General features: G+C 45.9%; 1 protein-coding gene across 2 annotated transcripts; it reads right to left on the bottom strand.

Annotated features, from left to right (window-relative positions):
* Positions 1-210: 210 nt before the first annotated feature.
* On the bottom strand, positions 211-22,742 carry PLA2G5 (phospholipase A2 group V). 2 transcript variants are annotated; one of them, XM_059995021.1, is made up of 5 exons: positions 22,585-22,742; positions 11,477-11,526; positions 10,139-10,283; positions 1,119-1,225; positions 211-411 (listed from the first exon to the last, which is right to left on the bottom strand). In XM_059995021.1, the coding sequence occupies exons 1-5, from the start codon at positions 22,626-22,628 to the stop codon at positions 287-289; spliced, it is 471 nt and encodes a 156-aa protein (XP_059851004.1). In that variant the 5' UTR covers positions 22,629-22,742; the 3' UTR covers positions 211-286. The 2 variants fall into 2 exon arrangements, with proteins under 2 accessions (XP_059851004.1, XP_059851090.1); XM_059995107.1 differs by lacking the exon at positions 22,585-22,742 and adding an exon at positions 20,334-20,462.
* Positions 22,743-23,023: the final 281 nt, after the last annotated feature.

Genomic DNA, 23,023 nt, shown 5'->3' with positions numbered 1-23,023 from the left:
ACACAGCTGGCCTGGAGTGAAGGGCGAGCTTTCGGCACCAGAGCGGCTGATCTCACAAGTGGAGGCCGGGGACCCTGACCTTGCCAAGTCTAATGACCAGAGTCACGCTCCTGGAACTCTGGAGGATGAAGTGTGGCTGTGGGCCTCCTCCGAGCCCCGTGGAACATCAAGAAAGAATGAGGTCCCAGACCTGGGAGCCTCTCTGGGGATTCCAGCAGAGTGGGTAAGCTCTGTGCTGTAGGAGAGGGTGTAAGAATCTTGGTCCAGGAGGAGCTCACTGAGGCGACTAGATGCAGAGGAAGTTGGGAAAGTATTGATAAAGAGGGTTGTAGCTCCTCATGTTTCTTTTCAGGCAGTAGACGAAATGCCGGTCACAGGCGCAGAGCTGCATCTGGCAGAGGGACCCACGTCCTGCAAACAGGACACCAAATGCAGGATGAGGAAGAAGAGATGCTCTGTGACACTGACTCTGGACTTGCTTCAGTCCGGACTTGCTGCTAGCCTGAGCAGACTCCCCAGTCTCCTTCCTGCCCTCAGTCTAACGTGGGAGGCACAGCATCTACACTGGGGGTGCAAAACCTGATGGAAGAGGCACAGCTGCTGCCCAGGGCGACGTTTCAGCTGAGGGAGACACAACTCCTGCCCTCAGGGAGTCCCCAGTCTGATGGAGGACACGCATTCCTTCCCCATCAGACTGGGAGCTCTCTGTCTGGTGATGGAGACAGCCCTGTCTCTGGAGGAACTTCAGTTCTCAGAGAGGAGACACCATCCCCAGATTTAGCTTTGAACTCAGAAGGACCTGAGCTTGAATCCCGACTCTAGCTGTGTGCACTGGCAAGCCTTTGAGTCTGTTTCCTCATCTGTAAAGTGGGGACACTAAAGCCACCCCACGGCGAGCAAAAGGACATATGGAAAGCACTTGACTCCTAATACATGCTGAGTCTAAGATGTTTCCGCCCGCCCCCTAGAGGTCAGATACAGCTGCAATAATTCTGCCCCTGTTGCCCCCATCTCTGCCCCACCAAGATATAGACTGGCTGACCTCTTGGGGCACCTGACCTCAGAGGCAGCAGGGACCCAGGCTCTTCCAGTGGCCTGAATGGAAGCCCCAGCCTTACCACAGGTGACCAGGCCGCATGCAATTCTGTATCTGTACACCTGTGTCAAGGCATTGCAGCCTTTTTTCTCCAGCCGCGCGTAGCAGCGGTCATGCATCCAACAGCACCTGTCAATGCAAGAGATTTAGATCCTAAGCAGAATGGGCCTGTCCCCTGAGCAGAGGCCATCATGGTTGGTGAGATCTGACCAAGACAGAATCTCATAATATGGCTGAGTCCTTCCTGCTCTTCCATTAAGTCTGTCCCACACATGTACCAGTTCACGGACCAGCTCTTTCCTCCTGGGCACATGGTGAGACTACATTTCCCAGCCCCCCTTGCAGGTAAGTGTGGTCACATGACGAGGCTGGCACCCTGGAAAATGTACAGCACTTCTAGACCTACCCATAAAAATCTCCCACTCTAGGAGACCTTCAAGATGGCGGAGGAGTAAGACATGGAGATCACCTTCCTCCCCACAGATACATCAGAAATACATCTACATGTGGAACAACTCCTACAGAACACCTACTGAACGCTGACAGAAGACCTCACACTTCTCAAAAGGGAAAAGACACCCTCAGGAGACCTACACACAGAGGTGGGGCCAAATCCAAAGCTGAACCCCAGGATCTGTGCAAACAAAGAAGAGAAAGGGAAATCTCTCCCAGCAGCCTCAGGAGCAGTGATTAAATCTCCACAATCAACCTGATGTACGCTGCATCTGTGGAATACCTGAAGAGACAACGAATCATCCCAAAATTGAGGCGGTGGACTTTGGGAGCAACTGTAGACTTGGGGTTTGCTTCCTGCATCTAATTTGTTTCTGGTTTTATGTTTATCTTAGTTTAGCATTTAGAGTTTATTACCATTGGTAGATTTCTTTATTGATTTGGTTGCTCTCTTCCTTTTTTATATATATATATTTTTATATATATATATCTTTTTTTCCTTTTTCTCTTTTTGTGAGTGTGTATGTATATGCTTCTTTGTGTGATTTTGTCTGTATAGCTTTGTTTTGACCATTTGTCCTATGGTTCTCTCTGTCTGTTTTTGTTTTTTGGGTTTTTTTTAGTATAGTTTTTAGCGCTTGTTATATTTGTGGATTTCCTTTTTGGTTTCGTTGCTCTCTTCTTTCTTTCTTTTTTTAATTATTTTTTTATTTTTAATAATTTTTTTTATTTTAATAACTTCTTAATTTTATTTTTTTTCTCCCTTTTCTTCTGAGTCGTGTGGCTGACAAGGTCTTGGTGCTCTGGCTGGGTGTCAGGCCTGTGCCTCTGAGGTGGGAGAGCCAAGTTCAGGACATTGGTCCACCAGAGACCTTCCAGCTCCACATAATATCAAACAGCGAGAGCTCTCCCAGAGATCTCCATCTCAAAGCTAAGACCCAGCTCCAGTCAATAACCAGCAAACTACAGTACTGGACATCTTATGCCAAACACCTAGCAAGACAGGAACACAACCCCATACATTAGCAGAGAGGCCACCTAAAATCATAATAAGGTCACAGACACCCCAAAACACACCACCAGACGTGGTCCTGCCCACCAGAAAGACAAGATCCAGCCTCATCCACCAGAACACAGGCACTAGTCTCCTCCACCAGGAAGCCTGCACAACCCACTGAACCAACCTTAGCCACTGGAGACAGACACCAAAAACAATGGGAACTACGAACCTGCAGCCTGTGAAAAGGAGACCCCAAACCAGTAAGTTAAGCAAAATGAGAAGACAGACAAACACACAGCAGATGAAGGAGCAAGGTAAAAACCCACCAGACCAAACAAATGAAGAAGAAATAGGCACTCTACCTGAAAAGGAATTCAGAGTAATGATAGTAAAGATAACAGAAATTTTGGAAATAGAATAGAGAAAATACAAGAAACGTTTAACAAGGACCTAGAAGAGCTAAAGAGCAAACACACAATGATGAACAGCACAATAAATGAAATTAAAAATTCTCTGGAAGGAATCAATAGCAGAATAACTGAGGCAGAAGAACAGATAAGTGACCTGGAAGATAAAATAGTGGAAATAACTACCACAGAGCAGAATAAAGAAAAAAGAATGAAAAGAATTGAGGGCAGTCTCAGAGACCTCTGGGACAACATTAAATTCACCAACATTTGAAGTATAGGGGTCCCAGAAGAAGAAGAGAAAAAGAAAGGGACTGAGAAAATATTTGAACAGATTATAGTCGAAAACTTCCCTAATATGGGAAAGGAAATAGTCAATCGAGTCCAGGAAGTGCAGAGAGTCTCATATAGGATAAATCCAAGGAGAAACATGCCAAGACACATATTAATCAAACTATCAAAAACTAAATACAAAGAAAAAATATTAAAAGCAGCAAGGGAAAAACAACAAATAACATACAAGGGAATCCCCATAAGGTTAACAGCTGATCTTTCAGCAGAAACTCTGCAAGCCAGAAGGGAGTGGCAGGATATTTAAAGTGATGAAAGGGAAAAACCTACAACCAAGATTACTCTACCCAGCAAGGATCTCATTCAGATTCAATGGAGAAATCAAAAGCTTTACAAAGCTACGAGAATTCAGCACCACCAAACCAGCTTTACAACAAATGCTAAAGGAACTTCTCTAAGTGGGAAACACAAGAGAAGGGAAAGACCTACAATAACAAACACAAAACAATTAAGAAAATGGTAATAAGAACATACATATTGATAACTACCTTAAATGTAAATCAATTAAATGCTCCAACCAAAAGACATAGACTGGCTGAATGAATACAAAAACAAGACCCAAATATATGCTGTCTACAAGAGACCTGGGAACACATACAGACTGAAAGTGAGGGGATGGAAAAAGATATTTCATGCAAATAGAAATCAAAAGAAAGCTGGAAGGCTTCCCTGGTGGCGCAGCGGTTGAGAGTCTGCCTGCCAATGCAGGGGACGTGGGTTTGTATCCCGGTCCGGGAAGATCCCGCATGCTGAGGAGCGGCTGGGCCCGTGAGCCATGGCCGCTGAGCCTGTGCGTCTGGAGCCTGTGCTCTGCAACTGGAGAGGCCACAACAGTGAGAGGCCCGTGTACCGCCAAAAAAAAAAAAAAAAAAGAAAAGAAAGCTGGAGTAGCAATTTCTCATATCAGACAAAATAGATTTTAAAATGAAGACTATTACAAGAGACAAAGAATGACACTACATAATGATCAAGGGATCAATCCAAGAAGAAGATATAACAATTGTAAATATTTATGTACCCAACATAGGAACACATCAATACATAAAGCAAACGCTAACAGCCATAAAAGGGGGAATCGACAGTAACACAATCATAGTAGGGGACTTTAACACCCCACTTTCACCAATGGACAGATCATCCAAAATGAAAATAAATAAGGAAACACAAGCTTTAAATGTACATTAAACAAGATGGACTTAATTGATATTTATAGGACATTCCATCCAAAACCAACAGAATACACTTTCATCTCAAGTGCTCATGGAACATTCTCCAGGATAGATCATATCTTGGGTCACGAATCAAGCCTTGGTAGATTTAAGAAAATTGAAATTGTATCAAGTACCTTTTCTGACCATAATGCTATGAGACTAGATATCAGTTAGAGGAAAAAAATCTGTAAAAAATACAAACACGTGGAGGCTAAACAATACACTACTAAATAACCAAGAGATCACTGAAGAAATCAAAGAGAAAATTTAAAAACCTAGAAACACGTGACAATGAAAACACGATGACCCAAAACTTATGGGATGCAGCAAAAGCAGTTCTAAGTGGGAAGTTTATAGCAATACAAGCCTACTTCAAGAAACAAGAAACATCTCAAATAAACAACTTAACCCTACACCTAAAGCAATTAGAGAAAGAAGAACAAAAACCCCCCTAAGTTAGCAGAAGGAAAGAAATCATAAAGATCAGATCAGAAATAAATGAAAAAGAAATGAAGGAAACAATAGCAAAGATCAATAAAGCTAAAAGCTGGTCCTTTGAGAAGATAAACAAAATTGATAAACCATTAGCCAGACTCATCAAGAAAAAAAGGGAGAAGACTCAAATCAATAGAATTGGAAATGAAAAAGGAGAAGTAACAACCGACTCTGCAGAAATACAAAGGATAATGAGAGATTACTATAAGAAACTCTATGCCAATAAAATGGACAAACTGGAAGAAATGGACAAATTCTTAGAAAAGCACAACCTTCCAAGTCTGAACCAGGCAGAAATAGAAATATAATATATATTATATAAACAGACAAATCACAAGCACTGAAATTGAGACTGTGAATAAAAATCTGCCAACAAACAAAGCCCAGGACCAGATGGCTTCACAGGTGAATTCTGTCAAACATTTAGAGAAGAGCTAACACTTATCCTTCTCAAACTCTTCCAAAAGATAGCAGAGGGAGGAACACTCCCAAACTCATTCTCCGAGGCCACCATCACCCTGGTACCAAAACCAGACAAAGATGTCACAAAGAAAGAAAACTACAGGCAATATCACTGATGAACATAAATGCAACAATCCTCAATACAAGTAAACAGAATCCATTAAAAGGATCATACACCATGATCAAGTGGGGATTATCCCAGGAATGCAAGTATTCTTCAATATACGCAATTCAATCAATGTGATACACCATATTAACAAAGTGAAGGAGAAAAACCATATGATCATCTCAATAGATGCAGAAAAAGCTTTTGACAAATTCAACACCCATTTACGATAAAATCCCTCCAGAAAGTAGGCAGAGAGGGAGCTTACCTCAACATAATAAAGGCCAGATATGACAAACCCACAGCCAACATCATCCTCAATGGTGAAAAACTGAAACCATTTCCTCTAAGATCAGGAAGAAGAGAAGGTTGTCCACTCCCACCACTATTATTCAACATAGTTTTGGAAGCTTTAGCCACGTCAATGAGAGAAGAAAAAGAAATAAAAGGAATCCAAATCAGAAAAGAAGAAGTAAAGCTGTCACTGTTTGCAGATGACATAATACTATACATAGGGAATCCTAAAGATGCTACCAGAAAACTGCTAGAACTAATTAATGAATCTGGTAAAGTAGCAGGATACAAAATTAATGCACAGAAATCTCTGGCATTCCTACACACTAATGATGAAAAATCTGAAAGAGAAATTAAGGAAACACTCCCATTTACCATCACAACAAAAAGAATAAAATACCTAGGAATAAACCTACCTAAGGAGACAAAGGAGCTGTATGCAGAAAACTATAAGACACTGATGAAAGAAATTAAAGATGATACAAACCAATGGAGAGATACACCATGTTCTTGGATTGGAAGAATCAGCATTGTGAAAATGACTATTCTACCCAAAGCAATCTACAGATTCAGTGCAATCCCTATCAAACTACCAATGGCATTTTTCACAGAACTAGAACAAAAAATTTCACAATTGGTATGGAAACACAAAATACCCCGAATAGCCAAAGCAATCTTGAGAAAGAAAAACGGGCTGGAGGAATCAGGCTCCCAGACTTCAATCTATACTACAAAGCTACAGTGATCAAGACGGTATGGTACTGGCACAAAAACAGAAATATAGATCAATGGAACAGGATAGAAAGCCCAGAGATAAACCCACGCACATATGGTCACCTTATTTTTGGTAAAGGAGGCAAGAATATACAATGGAGAAAAGACAGCCTCTTCAATAACTGGTGCTGGGAAAACTGAACAGCTACATGTAAAACAGTGAAATTAGAACACTACCTAACACCATACACAAAAATAAACTCAAAATGGATTAAAGACCTAAATGTAAGGCCAGACACTATAAAACTCTTTGAGGAAAACCTAAGCAGAACACTCTATTACATAAATCACAGCAAGATCCTTCTTGACCCACCTCCTAGAGAAATGGAAATAAAAACAAAAATAAACAAATGGGACCTAATGAAACAAAAGCTTTTGTATAGCAAAGGAAGGCATAAACAAGACGAAAAGACAACCCTCAGAATGGGAGAAAATATTTGCAAATGAAGCAATTGACAAAGGATTGATCTCTAAAATTTACAAGCAGCTCATGCAGCTCAATATCAAAAAAACAAACAACCCAATCCAAAAACGGGCAGAAGACCTAAAAAGACATTTCTCCAAAGAAGGTATACAGATTGCCAACAAACACATGAAAGAATGCTCAACATCATTAATCATTAGAGAAATGCAAATCAAAACTACAATGAGGTATCACCTCACACCAGTCAGAATGGCCATCATCAAAAAATCTACAAACAATAAATGCTGGAGAGGGTGTGGTGAAAAGGGAACCCTCTTGCTCTGTTGGTGGGAATGTAAATGGATACAGCCACTATGGAGAACAGTATGGAGGTTCCTTAAAAAACTAAAAATAGAACTACCATATGACCCAGCAATCCCACTGCTGGGCATATACCCCGAGAAAACCATAATTCAAAAAGAGTCATGTACCACAATGTTCATTGCAGCTCTATTTACAATAGCCAGGACATGGAAGCAACCTAAGTGTCCATCAACAGATGAATGGCTAAAGAAGATGTGGCACATATATACAATGGAATATTACTCAGCCATAAAAAGAAACGAAACTGAGTTGTTTGTGGTGAGGTGGATGGACCTAGAGTCTGTCATACAGAGTGAAGTAAGTCAGAAAGAGAAAAACAAATACCATATGCTAACACATATATATGGAATCTAAAAAAATAAAAATATAAAAAATGGTTCTGAAGAATCTAGGGGTAGGACAGAAATAAAGACGCAGACGTAGAGAATGGACTTGAGGACACAGGGAGGGGGAAGGTTAAGCTGGGACAAAGTGAGAGAGTGGCATGGACTTATATATACTATCAAATGTAAAATAGATAGCTAGTGGGAAGTAGCCACGTAGCACAGGGAGATCAGCTCAGGGCTCTGTGACCACGTAGAGGCGTGGGATAGGGAGGGTGGGAGGGAGACGCAAGAGGGAGGAGATATGGGGATATATGTATAGCTGATTCACTTTGTTACAAAGCAGAAACTAACACACCATTGTAGAGCAATTATGCTCCAATAAAGATGTTAAAAAAAAAATTCCCACTCTGTCCTCCACTCTCTCTTTCTCCATCTCAGCTGGATGGAGATGACCCAGCCAAGGACTCTGAGGCCATGGGGAAAGTCATGAGACAGGAGAAACCTGGGTCCTGGAATTGATATGTGATTCACATGGTCAAATGAGCAAAAACTAAACTTCAATTGTGATAGCTGTGGGCAACTGCATTTTTTTAAAATTTAGATTTACAGAAAAATTGAGAAGATTGTACCAAATGCCCCCTTTTACCCCACACCCAGTTTCCCCTATTATCAACACTTTTTATGAGTATAATATGTTTGTTACGGCTAACAAACCAATACTGATACATTATTAAATAAATGTTAACTAATTAAATAATAATATATCACTATTGATTCATGAATTGTAAAAGTCCATAATTTCTTTAGATTTTCTTAGTTTTTACCTAAATGTTCTTTTCTATTCCAAGATCCAGTGATGGACACCATGTTACATGTACTTGTCCCGTCTCTTTAGGCTCCTCTTGCTTGTGGCAGTCTGTCACACTTTCCTTGCTTTTGATGACCTTGACAATTCTGAGGAATGGTGGTCAAGTCTTTTGTAGGATGCTCTCCCACTGGGATTTCTTTGATGTTTTTGTCATGATGAGATGGGTTATGGGTTTATTTTGCTGCCCATGTTGTTCCAGTTTTGGCCATTAGGGGGCTCTCCCAGTTGGCTCCTGTGCTCTTTGACATATTCCTATCAACGAGGGGTTTGGTTTGGGTTTGTTTTGTTCGAGCCCTTCCTTAATTTGGGGCACTACAAAAAGCTCCAGGTTCATCGTGTATATTTCCTGCCCTTGTCCTAGGATCAGCCATCTCTCCAAGGAGCGTTGGTTCCTCTTATTGGAGAATGGTGTCAGAAACCAGGTCTGGGCACTAGGTGCTGCTTCTTGCTTCTGGGGTATTGTTTCTTTTAGGGCCTCTCAGACGACAGAGTAAAAAAAATATGTGTCTATATTAACCCACGTAATTACACATATCTCTACATATTTTTATATGTAACCATCTGCATCTATATACAGCTAACTAGGAGTTTATACTGAAGTCTCCAACTCTAATCCATTATCACATAGATCATTCTAGCTTCCTGTCCCTGCTTGTCTGGTCTGTAAACTCCCACTCCAGCAGCGACAAGCTTGGCTCCAACCATCTGCCCTCCATTTGTTTAAGCCCCTCATCCCCTTATACGTGTCTAGCTGTATAAGAATTGTTAACCCAGCAGATTGTATTTTTCAAAGAGCAATCTCTCCCATCTCACATGTTCTTCTAGAACATTGCCACTTCCCAATCAAGAGGTGGAAACTAGGCCCCCTCTCTCTTAGAGCCTTTGTGACTGCCTTGATGAAGAGAACAGTGGAAGTGACACAGTAGAATTTCTGAGGCTGGATCACAAAAACACCATGCTCTTTTGTCATGCCGTTCTGGAACACTCACGCTTGAAATCCAAGAGGCACCGTGCTGTGAGGAAGTCCAGACAACCTTAGAGAGGCTTAAGTGAGAGGAACTGAGGCCCCTGGCCCACAGCCTCAGCTGAGCTCCCAGCCAGCAAACAGCAACAACTTGCCAGCCATAGAAGTAATCATTCTAGAAAGCAGATCGCCCAGCCTCAGCGGAGCGGCCCAAGCCGAAGCCAGGTGGAGAAGAGACAAGCCATCCCGCCAGGCCCTGCCCAAGTGGCAGAATCTTAGCAAAATAAGGGGTTGTCATCACTTTAGGCTACTACATTTTGGGGTGGTTTGTTATGTAGTGATAGATCAACTGATATATTAGGCACTGAGATTCAGGGAGTTACTAGATGTATCTTGGGCAAGTCAGTTAACCTCTCTAAGACTCAGTTTTCTTATCTATAAAATGGTGCTTTAATACTCATCTTTCAGAATTGATATCGAATTAGATGAGATAATGTGGATACAGAGCCTGGAGCATAAAGGGCAGTTATGACAATTAACTCACCAATCAGTACAATCCTTGGGGGTTCCTTGACCCCCCCAGCCGCAGTAACAGCCGTAGAAGCCATAGCTCATCAGGGCGGGCTTCCTAGTCACCTTCTCAATCATCACCTTCAGCTGCAGCAAGCTCCCTGGGACAGCAGGCACACCTGAAAGACAGCCCAGGCAGACCCGCTCCAGGCCCACTTTCCCACGTGCTCCCTCCCTTTCTTTCACCTTGAGGCTCGGAGGGACCAATGTGTCCCTTTTTTATCCTCCCCATTCATGGGAGAGGGATGAGAAGCGTGAGGGCAAACAGAGAAGGGATTAGAAGTTTGGACGTGGATGATCCCAGCTCTGCCACTAATTCACAGTATGATGTTGAATAGGTCACTTCATCTCTCAGAGCCTCAGTTTCCTCATCTGCAAAATGCGGGAGCGGAGGGGACCTAAAATGAACGCCTACCTTTTGGAGATGTCATGAGGGTTGAAAAAAGATAAAGTATGTAAATTTCTAGCACAGTGACAGACACATGGTAAGTGACCAAGAAATGTTCAGGATAATGAATATCGTATCAGTATGAAGCAGGCAGACAGGCACTTCCTGTCTCTCCTGATGATACACCCGTCCCTCCCCGCGGTTGACACCATCTGGAACGGGAGGCACAGAATCTTAGAGCAGTGTGGGACCCGTAGAGATCACTGGAGGCAGCTCCCTCATCTTACAGTTGGGCAACTGTAGCTCAGAGGGGAAGGTGACTTGCCCAGGGTTTTGCAGGGAGCCAGAAGCACTCTCCCACTCTCCCTGCAGTCTCCAGGGATCTGCCAAGGCATCAGTAGGACAGCCTGTCAGAGGTTGTGTACATGGTGACGGGGCTGCAGGGGAGGCCTAAAGCCAGGCTCCCCCCACGCTGGGCAGTTCCCTCCAGCTGGGAGGTGGCAGCAGGTGGGACATGTAGAAAACCTGGACAGGCCTGAGCAGAGAATGCCCAGGAATTGTGGAATGGAATATTTATATAAGGATCTTGTGTTGTGATAGTTTTACCGTATTTTATTTGGCATTAAAGTAAAAAAATCTGCCTCCCATGTCTACAGGCCCCATGTCTTCCACATGGCACAATCTTTCCATATCCCCCCCTAGAATCCTGCAGCAGCCCAACCGGTCGACTATTATTCTGTGTCACAGATAAGGAGACAGAGGCTCGGAGAGCCCAAGGCTCTTGCTGAAATCGACATGGTCAGGGTAGGGCCAGGATTCAAAATCAGGTCGCCAGGACTTCCAAGACTGGTCTCCTTTCCACTACCCTACTGTTCCTGTGGGGTGAAAGGTCAAAAGTTCAGAGATCTCAGGGCAAGCACTTACTACAAACCAGGAACCAAGCCAGTGTGAGGAGGCCCTTCATCTCCAGAGTTCTGGAAAAGAAAACACAGCCCATGACATGTCGATCGGGAGAGGCCCTCATGGCCCATTCAGACCCACTCCTGGCTGGGGAGGGCCACTCCATGGCCCACCAGGCCCCACCCTCTCAAGTTGGGCAGTAAACAGGCAACAGCAGCTGGAAAAATGAGGCAAAAACCTCAAGGAGTTGACCCAAGGGGTCCCTGGGAGGAGAGGGGCACCCTGGGTCGTTGTCCCCATTAGAGATGGGAGAGAATTTTCCCATGGCAAATACCCCCAACACAATCGCTCCTTCCTGAAAATTCTTTTTCAATTATATTTTACAGCTGTGTTGGTATAAATACAATCCAGGCTGGATTCATTCTTATACGTTCATTATATTATATTATTTTTTCTCCTGATTTTAAAAGAATTTAAAATTAAAACATTTTCATGGGCCCCAGGCACCATGTCTACCTACAAAAATAAGTCAACCCTGGGTACTCACAACAGCTCTGAAGGGTAGGTATCATTGTTCTGTAGGGGAGCAAAATTTGAACCCCAAAGTGTGTCTCTTTGGCATAAGGATTAATTTAGGCTGATTAATTTTAAGAAACAGAAGATTAGGGGAGTCTTTCTTTTTACCTCTCCCTTAGCTGCCTTAAGAATTTAGAGAAAGGTTCTGTTCCCGGCACAGAACTATTATAGAGGTATCTGTAAGGAACACGGGAATAGCTGTGGCTGGAGAAATTTGACAGGACCTAGAAACCAGAGTCGACCCTGTGTTCCACAGTCTCTGCAGGCCCAGCAAACATTTGCATAACAAACATCCGCTTTTCCAACTCTATGTGAATTGCCTTCCTCCCCTTTGAAGTCCCAAACCCCTACCCCCAACATCCTCTCTGGTCTTTAGCAGGAGATCGTATTTAAGATAAGGGCTTGGGCCATTTTGGTGAGTTCCTTAGTTTTCCTGGATCTCTCCCATGTGTACGGGTTACTAAACTTTTGTTTGATTTTCTCCTGTTAGTGTATCTCATGTCGATTTAATTCTTAGACCAGCCAAGAGAACTTAGAAGGGTAGAAAATGTCTTCCTCCCCAACAGTTCTCATTTTGCCAGTGCAGAAATGGAGGCTCAGAGAGCTCAAACAACCTGCCAGAAGTTACGCAGCTGATAAAAAGTGGAGGTGACGTTCAAACCCAAGCCTGGCGCGTCGCTCACTGCCCCATACATCCTCCCTCCCTAGAGGGATGTGTTCCCCTCTGAGCGGAGCAGGCTAGGGTCCTTCACATGCTCTATCCCATGGGCCTGGAGGCCCCAGCTTCCCTCCCCAGCATCTACCTTTGACAAACGCATGAATCACTAGCCGCAAGTCCAAAACAATCACACCCAGAAGGCAAGGGAAATTCCTTATGTCTCGGGCCAGTGATGGATTCTAACTTGGCCTCTTAGGAGTTCCTTACCAGTGGCTGCCTGCTTCCCTTTCCTCTCTGGATCCCAAAGTCCTTGTTCACCCAGAGCTGCTCAGCTGACCTATAGTCTGCCAGGATTCCACTCCGATGCCCTGCTGTCTCTGATCCCTGAGTTCCGTGGTCACTCTGCCAGAGCTCTGCCCCGGGCCCTGGTACCTCCTGTGGCCTGGCTCCAAACACACAACCTCCAGCTCCCCAGGGCTCCCAGCAGCTGGGCTGGCCTCTCCATGCCATCCTTTGTCCAGCAGCTCCTCTGAGTTCCAAGAACATTCCTGAGGGTTCTGTCCGCCCACAGCCTCCGCTCTGAGGGCTCTAAACAGACAAGGAAAATGACCCTAGACCTTACCCTTCCAAGTCAATCTTCCTCACTGCTTCCTGGAGCTGTGACAGGAGGAGGACACCAGCTACCATGTACTGGGCACCTAAGACATGCCAGACACCGTCCACTGTCTCCTTAAACCTGCAAATGACCCTAACACATGGGTACTGTGAAACCTGCTGGCAGTGTCTGCCCTTTAACAGGCATTTATTGAAAGAGAGAATAGCAGTTGTTGACTTTACCTGCGAAGAAATGGAGCCTCAGGAAGGGAAAGTGAGTTGCCCAAGGATTCAGCCCAGGACCGTGAATCTGCTCCTTTGACTGACCCTACTCCGCTGCTTCTGAACAGCCCCTGTGTACTAATCATCTTGTTCATTTTCTATATTTCATGACACTTTAACATCTTGGGGACCTTGCTGGGCTGGAAAGAGACAGCCCCTCCAAGACTAGCTAATCCCTAGATAAAGCAAAACACTCTCCTGTGAACACGGCTTTCAAGTGCAAACCAACCGATCCTAAACTCCCATGCCCAACCACTTCCTCTGTCTCAATTTCGCACTCCCAGCCAATATTTCCCCTGGCCTAAATCGCCCCAGGGCCGGGACCAGCCCACCAGGGACCACCCCTACTGCCTGAAGTCCACTGAAATTATTCAAGCTAGCCTGTCCTAAACTGTTTACCCTGGCCTGTCTTGCCGCAGCCACAGAAGACACAATGCAGGCTCTGGGCCATGCTTTCCCTCATTTCTTCTGTCTCCTGATCAACCCTCGTGCTTCTCTGTGTGGCCCTGCTAGGTGTGGTACGTTCCCTTCTCCTGGAAACTGTAACAAACTAGCTTTTAAACGCAATCGTCTCCTGATCTGTTGCCTTCACCATACCTGAAGAAAACCAAAATCCCAGGTGCACATTAGATCATCTTGGGACATGGCTGTTGACGTGAGGGAGCAGTGCCAGGTCCCACACAGAGGAGTCAGGAGGTGCACAAAAGACGTTTCACAGAGGACGTGGCACAGGCATTGAAATAGCTGCTCTGGAGGCCGGGAAAGGGGACCATCGATGGATCCCAAAGGAGGCTTCCAGCAGAAGGATGTGGGGTTGGATATTTTTATCAGGCAACCACGGAGGAGAATGAGCGAGGCCAAGAGATAATTGTGGAGTGGAGCTCTGGCTGCGGTAATGTGAGGTGGGGAGAGTGGAGACAGACAGCCTGACAGAAGCATGGAGACATGGGGGCCGGGGAGTGGCCGGGTCACTGGGGAGACAGGTCCTCCAAGTCTACATACAGCAGCCCCCCTGCTCCCAGGACCACTCCCCTGCATCCCAGTTCATGTCTCCTGGATGGAGATGATCAACAGCACCAAACCCCCACTATACAGAAGGTGCTACTGAGACCTCCCCGAAATCTAGGGGAGGCCATGAGGGGCCAGGGGTCTCCTCTCACAGCCCCGTCCCTCTATACGCCCTGACCCCACCCCCCTCGGGCAAGGCAGCCCCCAGAATGAGATTCCTCACCAGTGACACCTTCTCTCTGTCCTCTGTCTGGAGTAGAGGCAGGAGCTGGGCCCAGCTGGTTTTAAGGGCCTCCCTGCCCACCTCTTACCCCCCACCTGGGCCAGCTCCAGGATGCATGGTAACTCCCACAGAAAGCCTTACTTCACCCCTCAAGACCGCTGGGGATATCTTTCCTGTCTGCGCTCAGAAGTAGCTATTTCCTGAAGCACGCCAGGCGCCTGGGAGGCTTCCGGGAGAGACACAGAGGAGGAAATAACCACAGTCAGGGTTATTCTCCATCCATGGCCCATTTTCCCTGACACACCCCCACTCCACACACAATTTTCTGAGAAGATGTGGGTGTGAGCTCCTTCCTCTCCTTGCTCTTGACTCCCTTTTCTCTCCCCCTCCCCTCACGGCAGTATCAGAGAGAAGCCCCTCCTTGGGCTCCGATGAGCCCTTCTCTTCCCAGGACCTACGCACCAGGCACCCGCAGGAACGCTGTGAATTCATTTCAATACGGAAAGTACTTATCGAGTGTCTAATCCCTGCCAGGTTACTGCTGGGGATCCACTGTGAATAGGACAGCTTCTCTTCTGGTTGGGAAAACAGATAGTAAAGGCATCCAATAAATACACAGTACGTCCAAGGGCAGTAACCGCTGTGGGGAAAAGTCCTCTCTGTTCTGCATTTTCATTTCTTTTTCTCAACCAATTCCTTCCTCTGCCTACAGGTATAAACAAGCTTCACCATCCTAAACCAAACAAAAGGAAGCCAAAACAAAAAAAAAGGAAAACATCACTTGCCTCTGCTGACCTCTCTCCAGCTCTTTTTCCTCTAAAAGCCAAAATTCAGGACAGAGACACCTCCTCTTGTCCATCACCCACTCTCTTCTGAACACCTTGCTGCGTACCTTTTGTTGCATCCCTAAGCCGGCTCTCAGGGATCCCCCAAAGCCTGGCATTGCCCAAGCTTGGGCTTCTCTTGAACACTCCATCCCACTGATCACCTCCTCCTTCTTGAAACTCTTTCCCTCTGGCCTTCAAGAGGCCACAGTCTGCCATCTCTCCTCCGGCGGCTCACCCCCCATCTCTGTTGACCCCCAAATGCAGATGTTTTCAAGGGACCTGCTCCTCTCTCTCTACCCCTCTCTCAAGGTGAGTTATCCGTGTACAGGGATTTAGGTCTTATTTCTAGGCAGATGTCCCGAGATATCCCAGGTCAAGCAGTATCTGACACTAACTCTCACTCAACAATAAACTTTCAGCCCAGGGCAACAATGAACTCCCAGCCCAGACCTTGGAAATGCTTTGCTTGTCCTACCAAGTGACTTTAAAACATGGAATTAGTAGGGCTTCCCTGGTGGCGCAGTGGTTCAGAGTCCGCCTGCCGATGAAGGGGACACGGGTTCGTGCCCCGGTCCGGGAAGATCCCACATGTGTTCATCAGTAATGGGACAGGGAGTGCCTTGAGAGCAGAAACCATCTCTTCTGCAAACGCGTGTTTGAAGTGCTCAGCTCAGAGCCTAGTCCATAGTAGTTGCTCAGTAAATGTACTATAAGCACATTAAAGGAACCCATCCCAGGATGAAGAGGTCACTGAGAGCTTTCTAGAAGAGGAGGCACCTGGACTGAATCTCTAAAAGTAGGTTTGAGAAATTGGAACCCTTGTGCACTGTTGGTAGGAATGTAAAACGGTACAGTTGCTGTGGAAAACAGTATATGGCAGTTCCTCAAAAGTTAAAAGTAGAATTACTATACACCCCAGCAATTCCACTTCTGGATGTGTTCCCAAAAGCATTGAAAGCAGAGTCTCAAAGAGATATTTGTACAACCATGATGATAGCAGCATTCTTCACGTAGCTAAAACATAGAAGCAACCCATGCGTCCACAGACAGGTGAATGCATAGGTAAAATGTGGTGTGTACATACAATGGAATAGTATTCAGCCTTAAACGGGGAGGGAATTCTGAAATAAACCAGTCACAGAAAGACATAGACTGGGCTTCCCTGGTGGCACGGTGGTTAAGAATCCGCCTGCCAATGCAGGGGACACAGGTTCGAGCCCTGGTCCGGGAAGATCCCACATGCCGCGGAGCAACTAAGCCCTTTTACCACAACTACTGAGCCTGCGCTCTAGAGCCCGCAAGCCACAACTACTGAGCCTGCGTGCCGAGAGCCTGCGCACCGCAACGAAGAGTAGCCCCCATCCACTGCAACTAGAGAAAGCCCGTGTGCAGCAACAAAGACCCAATGAAGCCAAAAATAAAATAAATTGATGAAAAAGAAAAAAAGACTGTATGATTCCATTTACATGAGATACTTAATCAACATCATAGAAACAGAAAGTAGAATAGTGGTTGCCAGAGGCTGGGGGAGGGAGAATGGGGAGTTAATGTTTAATGGATGCAGAGTTTTAGTTTTATAAGATGAAAAGAGTTATGAAGATGGCTGGTGGTAATGGTTGCACGACACTATAAATGTAGTTAATGCCACTGAACTACATACTTCAAATGGTTAAGATGGTAAATTTTAGGTTATGTGTATATTACCACAATTTTTAAAAATGAAAAAAAAAAGAGAGCGAGAGAAAGTGGATTGGAGTTCACCAGGACAAGAATGTGAGGAAGGGCATTCAGGTAGAAGGAACAGCACATGGACTCATAGGCATGAATTATAAGGGCTCATTCAGGGAACTGCAAACAGACGGGGTAGCTGAGGGTGTTAGGCAGCGATATTCTAGTAAATATTTAATAAATGACCCTCCAGGGGGGTAAAAAGCCCTGGTTTTTAACATTTGCCAATTTCTGTCGTGTAAATACTCTCACCCTGAGCAATTTCATGCAACTCACATCATGTCACTGAATGTAGAGCTGGGAACACACACTTACCAGGCAAGGATGCTTGGTAGCTAAGAGCCCGCGTTCTGGAAGTGCCACTTATTAGCTGTGACCTCGGGCAAGTGCTCTGCTCCTCAGTTTACCCACCTGAATAATGGGGTGAATCATTTTCCCTGCCTCATCCCTATGTTCTGAGTTGACACATGGCAGGCGTTTAGAATTGCGCTGGCACAGAGTAAAGGCTCAATTCATGTTTGCTCTTCTTCCTAGGAAAGACGGACATGCACGCTCTTGACTTCTCAGAAAAGGGAAGTTCCTACGTGTACAGTAGGAATTTAGGAATGGTGGGAAAGGCTAGCTGAAGAGATGCAACTGGGTGTGTCAACAAAGAGTCTTGGGTGTCAGGCTAAGGAGTTTTACTCTTCTGCTGAGTGTCCCAGAATGACCTCGATCAATAGCAAGATGATGTGACTTCAATAAGAAGAGACTGAATAGGTCTTATCCTAAGATCCCCAGAACTGAAGCACACAAGGACAGGGGTGGGTGACACAGCTCAGCAGTCATATGTATGGTCCCCAAGCCTGGTACCAGTCAGATCACAAAAGCAACAGCTGTGTCGGCAGTGACGGCAGGAGTGGGTGCCCAGAATGTGGTCCTAGCTGACCTTACCTGGAGGGGAGGGCCTGTTCCTGAGCCCCATCTCCAGGAGGGCTTCTTGAAACCTGGGGGTGTCTGGGTCACAGGATGCCTGTCAGATAGACGGAATGGGGGCCGACTGGTGTTTGGAAGGGGGTTTGGGGTACCCAGCCTCTGTCTCCAAACTTCTGAAGGATATTCAGGGGTAAAAAGCAGCATCGCTGTCCCACGTGGCTCCACTGCAGAGCTGGCCCCAAGTGTGGGCACCCCAAGGAGTCAGGTTTGAGCTAGAGACAAGAAAGATTTTTCTAGCAACTCCAGTGTCCTGGGGAAATAATGAGCTGTCTTGGGAGTGGTGAGTTTCCTGTCTCCAGGGACACTTTTTATTTACCACTTTTTAGTAACAGAACTGTAGTAGGGGCAGGGGGGATGGGGTGGGGGGGGGAGTCACGCCCTCACATGATTCCACAGGAAAAGGAGCTTTCTTTAGGTGTTGGGAACACGAGAGCCTCATCAGAAACACATGAAGTCAGTCGTGCCAGTTACGAAGATTAGGTTCATAGGTTTGTAAAAGTGTAGAAAAAATATTACATTTTACCAAGATTGAAAAGAAAAAAAAAAACCCAGAAAACTCAGGACCCCTTCAGTTGCTCTATGGCATGGAAAAATCTATCAAATATTCTCTGCTCCCCACCTTCTTGGGGGTCCTGCCCCAGCACTGATTCACGCCCAAGTCATGTCCAGGGATGTTGCAAAGAGCAACATTAAGTCGGACACGGGCTGGATGAGCTCCAGGGCCGACCTTCTGTGACAGTGGGTGCTCTCATGTTAACCTGTTCCTGAACATTCCAAGCTTTTCTACTGAGGACTTTGGCACTTGCCGTTCCCCCTGCCTAGAATACTGAGACTTAGCAAGACATGGTGCTCTTCATTCCTAATCCTCTAGGTCTCATCTTAAATGACACCTCTTCCAGGAGGCCCTCCCTGACCATCTACCCAAGGTAGCTCCTCCTCCTCCCATTAATCCCATATCACTGTTTTCCCCCTGCACAGCACTTACCACCATCTTTTTTTTTGATGTTGTATGCAATATATTATTCAACAAAAATTTTTTTTCCTTCTGCAAACATACAGATGATTTATCTACTTAGGTACAAATGATGAAAATTCTATATAGTTGAAATGATTTCACATTCAGTGATCATATTCCTCAAGATTAAACCAACAAATCATAGAAATATTCTGACCCAACTCAATAAACTACTAAATTGGATTTTTTTCCCTTTATAAGTTTTTGCCAATTATCAACATTCAGCTAACTTTAACTTCTCCCATTAACCTAGCCAAACCTAAGTAATTTAGCAATTTCTCATGCCCATTTCACCTTTCTACAACTCGACAGCCCTCACAGCACTTTGACATCATCTTTCACTCTCTTTGATGTATTTCTTTACTTGTTTATGACATCCGTCTCCTACCCTTTCCCCTAGAGAGCAGGAAACTTGTCAGTCTTGCTTTTCATCACATTATCAGCCACTAGCCCAAAGCCTAATACATATTCGCTGGTTGATACTTATTTGTGGAGTAACAGCAATTGGATTGGTAAACCAATTCACTCCGGCGGGAGTAGCAGCCTCACTGGATTTCAGCCATTCTGTAGGTTGGCAGTTTACTCTAAAGACACACACAGCCAGCCCAGTCTTGGTCTCAGTCTATTGGTACATATGTAACAGGCTCAAGTTCAACTTTCACCAAAACTTTTGCTAAAAATGCAATCCAAACACTTACTTGGTAGCAAGGACATGTTTTGCTTTGTCTTTGAAAAACCAATTCAGCTGTTCGTTCTCGGGAAACATTCCCTGAACGAGTCTTCCGTTCTGACTCTGTTTCTGTTGGTCCCTCCATCTGGAATGGAGGCACCAACATCACTCTCTTTTTCACCTGGTAAAAGCCTACTGTTCTTCCATGCAGTAATGCCACCTCTTTTTTGGAGGCAGGAGAAACCCAGAACAACCTATGGCTCTGACTGGCAAGATCCGAGACCTAAGAGCAAAGCTTCTAGGCTCCTGATCCTGAGATACTCACGATTCCAGGCCAATCCGCTTGTCTTCAACCCCAATCCAACCCAGCAACCATTTCCTGAGCAAGTCCTGCGGACAGAGCTGCAGTGAGGCACTAAGGAAACAGACGCAAAGCGAAATCAAGAGATGGTGATCCGGCGCCTGTTAGCATGGGGGAGATGAGAACAGGGCTTTAGAATGCCCGCGGCATCTAGAAGGACGTTTGAACTCCTTCCCAGAGCTTAAGGGGAGGAGCCACCTCTTCCAGACGCCTCCCTGATATCTGCCTGGCAGAGTTCACGGCCTCCCCTTCTGTTCCTGGGTCGATCGGTCTCACCTCTATGACAGCACGGGCCACAAGCTGCCAAAGTACCCCGGCAGGTCCGTGGCCGATCAGGACCTGCTGCCACGCCTCTCCAGGCTTGCCTTGGATCTGCACACAACCCAGCACTTTGCTGGGAAGAAGACTGATGCCAACCCCTTCCAGTTCTCAGACACACCGTCTTGTGCTCTCTCTCTCTCTCTCTCTCTCTCTCCACCCCCTACTCGCCTCCCTCTCTCTCTCTCTTTTTTCCTCCTTCTCTTTCTTCTTTTACTCCCCCCCCCACTTTCTTCTCTTCCTCTATTCCTTCTCCTCTTTCTAGATTTAACATGCTTAGCATTCAGTAACTCTTTTGTGAGCACCTACTATGTGCCAAACTCTGTTCTGGGGAAAAGCAATGAACAAAACAGATGAGAACTCCACGCTCATGGCCCCCAGAGACCTTGCATTCTGGTGGGAGCAGACAGAAATAGACAAGTCAATAAAGAAAATATATAGAGTTTGGCAGGTGTTGATAAACGCTGTGGAGAAAAATCAGGAAAGGAGGAGAGTGGTGTGTGTGTGTGTGTCTGTGTGTTGTGGGGAAGAGGGCTGATGGTGGGAGCAGACAGTTTGAATAGGGTGGCCAGGAAACATCTCAGGGCAGAGGGAACATGAAGGAGGGGAGGGAGCAGGCTGTGGGGACACCCTGGAGAAGAAGGCTCCAGGCAAAGGAAGTACGAAGGTCCTGGAACAGAAGCATGCTTATGAGTTGGAGAAATAATAAGGAAGTTAGGTCTACCTTTGCCAAAAAGCCTTCTTCTGGACCCATCGTCCTGCCCCAAACTGGAAAAGTTCTGCTTCTCTGTGTTCTCCCAGCAGCCTGTGAGCTCCCACATCATAGCATCAATCACAGTACATTACAACGTCTCCCCACCAGACAGGGAGCAACTTGGGGACTTTTGACTTTCCAGCACCCAGCATAGGGCTTAATACATATTTATTGACTGTCTAACTGAATCAATCAATGAATAAACAAACTAGGCTATGAATCCTGGAGGATGTCTCATTCATCTCTACCCCTGGCAGCATCTAGTACACAGTATGGCACAGATTGGGCCCTAGAAAAAAAATGTTTGTTGAATGACTAATAGAAATAGCTAATGCTTATTAAGCACAGACACCACGCTAAGTCCTTTATGTGGCTTACCCCATTTATCCTTAAAGTGATCCTATGAGGGAGGCACTACTGTCAGATGCAGTTTGCAGATTAGGACAGCGAGGCTCAAAGGAAAAGAAATGACTCACCCAAACCAGACAGCTGCTAAGTGGCAAAGCTCTGAGTTGAACCTCGTTAGTTTGACTCCCAAGGCCATGTCTGCTCAGCCCAAAGCTAAACTGCCTTCCAGAGAAGACAGCCTGGGAGTGGAGGGAGGGAGGGGTAGGGAGAGATAGAGGAAAGGAGAAGAAAGATCTCCCTATACGGGCCAAGAACAGCATCTTCCCCATCTCTGTATTCCTCTCCACATGTACCAAAGTGTATGGCATACAGAGGAGTCTAGTAAAAGTTAAGGAATATTAAGTAGATGTTGATAATTCCTTTTCCCAAAAAGCAATAGTTTTGTTTGGTTTAAGTTAAAGAGAAATTCCGGCAAGGCCTCAGATTAACACGAACAGAAGTCCCAACTTGAATTCTACGGATAACCCTGCCCAGCTTTGCCCCTACTCTTAGGAATGATCTTCTGGGTAACCTCCATCTCCCTTTAGGTGTGGCCTTGCCTCTTTAAGAATGACACAGCTCACAAGGTTTGACACATTCTGGGTAAAGGACCCTGCAGCCCGAGGGATCTCCTCTTACAGGGTCTGTGCCTTGCCCACCCCTCCCAGGGCCCCCTCTTTGGCTTCCTGGACCCCATCTTCTCCAGTCTCACCCACTCCAGCTGGTTGGCCTGCAGCCTCCATGCCCACAACTGACCTCTCTGGCCTGGCCTCAGCTCCTGTTCCCACGAGCAGCGTCATCAGGCAGAGCCTGGAGCCCCAGGCCCTGCTGGCTCCCCTCCTGCAGCCACAACATTGGGGTCCACGGGCTGCGGATCCCAATGGATTCTAGGCTTCCAGATTCTTAAAGTCGTGAATGAGAACGAGTGGTGAAGACAGGCCTGGAGGTGGTGAGAAGGAACTTCTGCCCAGACCCAGCCGGGCATCCGCCTGCTCAGCCCACAGCTGCCCTGGCAGGTGCAGGAAGTCCAGCAAAAGCCTGGAGCCTGGAACTGGCTCTCCTGCCAAACAAGCCTGGGCAGTCACCCAGAGAATTCCAATGAGGGTTGATGTGAGTCCTGAATTATCCAGGTCACAGCCTTATCCGGTTTCACAGGCTTTGCTAATCTCCTCAAGCCTGGAGGGATCACCCCCAC

This window comes from Delphinus delphis, chromosome 1 (genome assembly GCF_949987515.2).
Source record: "Delphinus delphis chromosome 1, mDelDel1.2, whole genome shotgun sequence".
In the NCBI taxonomy this organism is placed as follows: Eukaryota; Metazoa; Chordata; class Mammalia; order Artiodactyla; family Delphinidae; genus Delphinus; species Delphinus delphis.
Note: the sequence above shows the minus strand (reverse complement) of the source record. Positions and strands in the feature narration are given on the sequence as shown.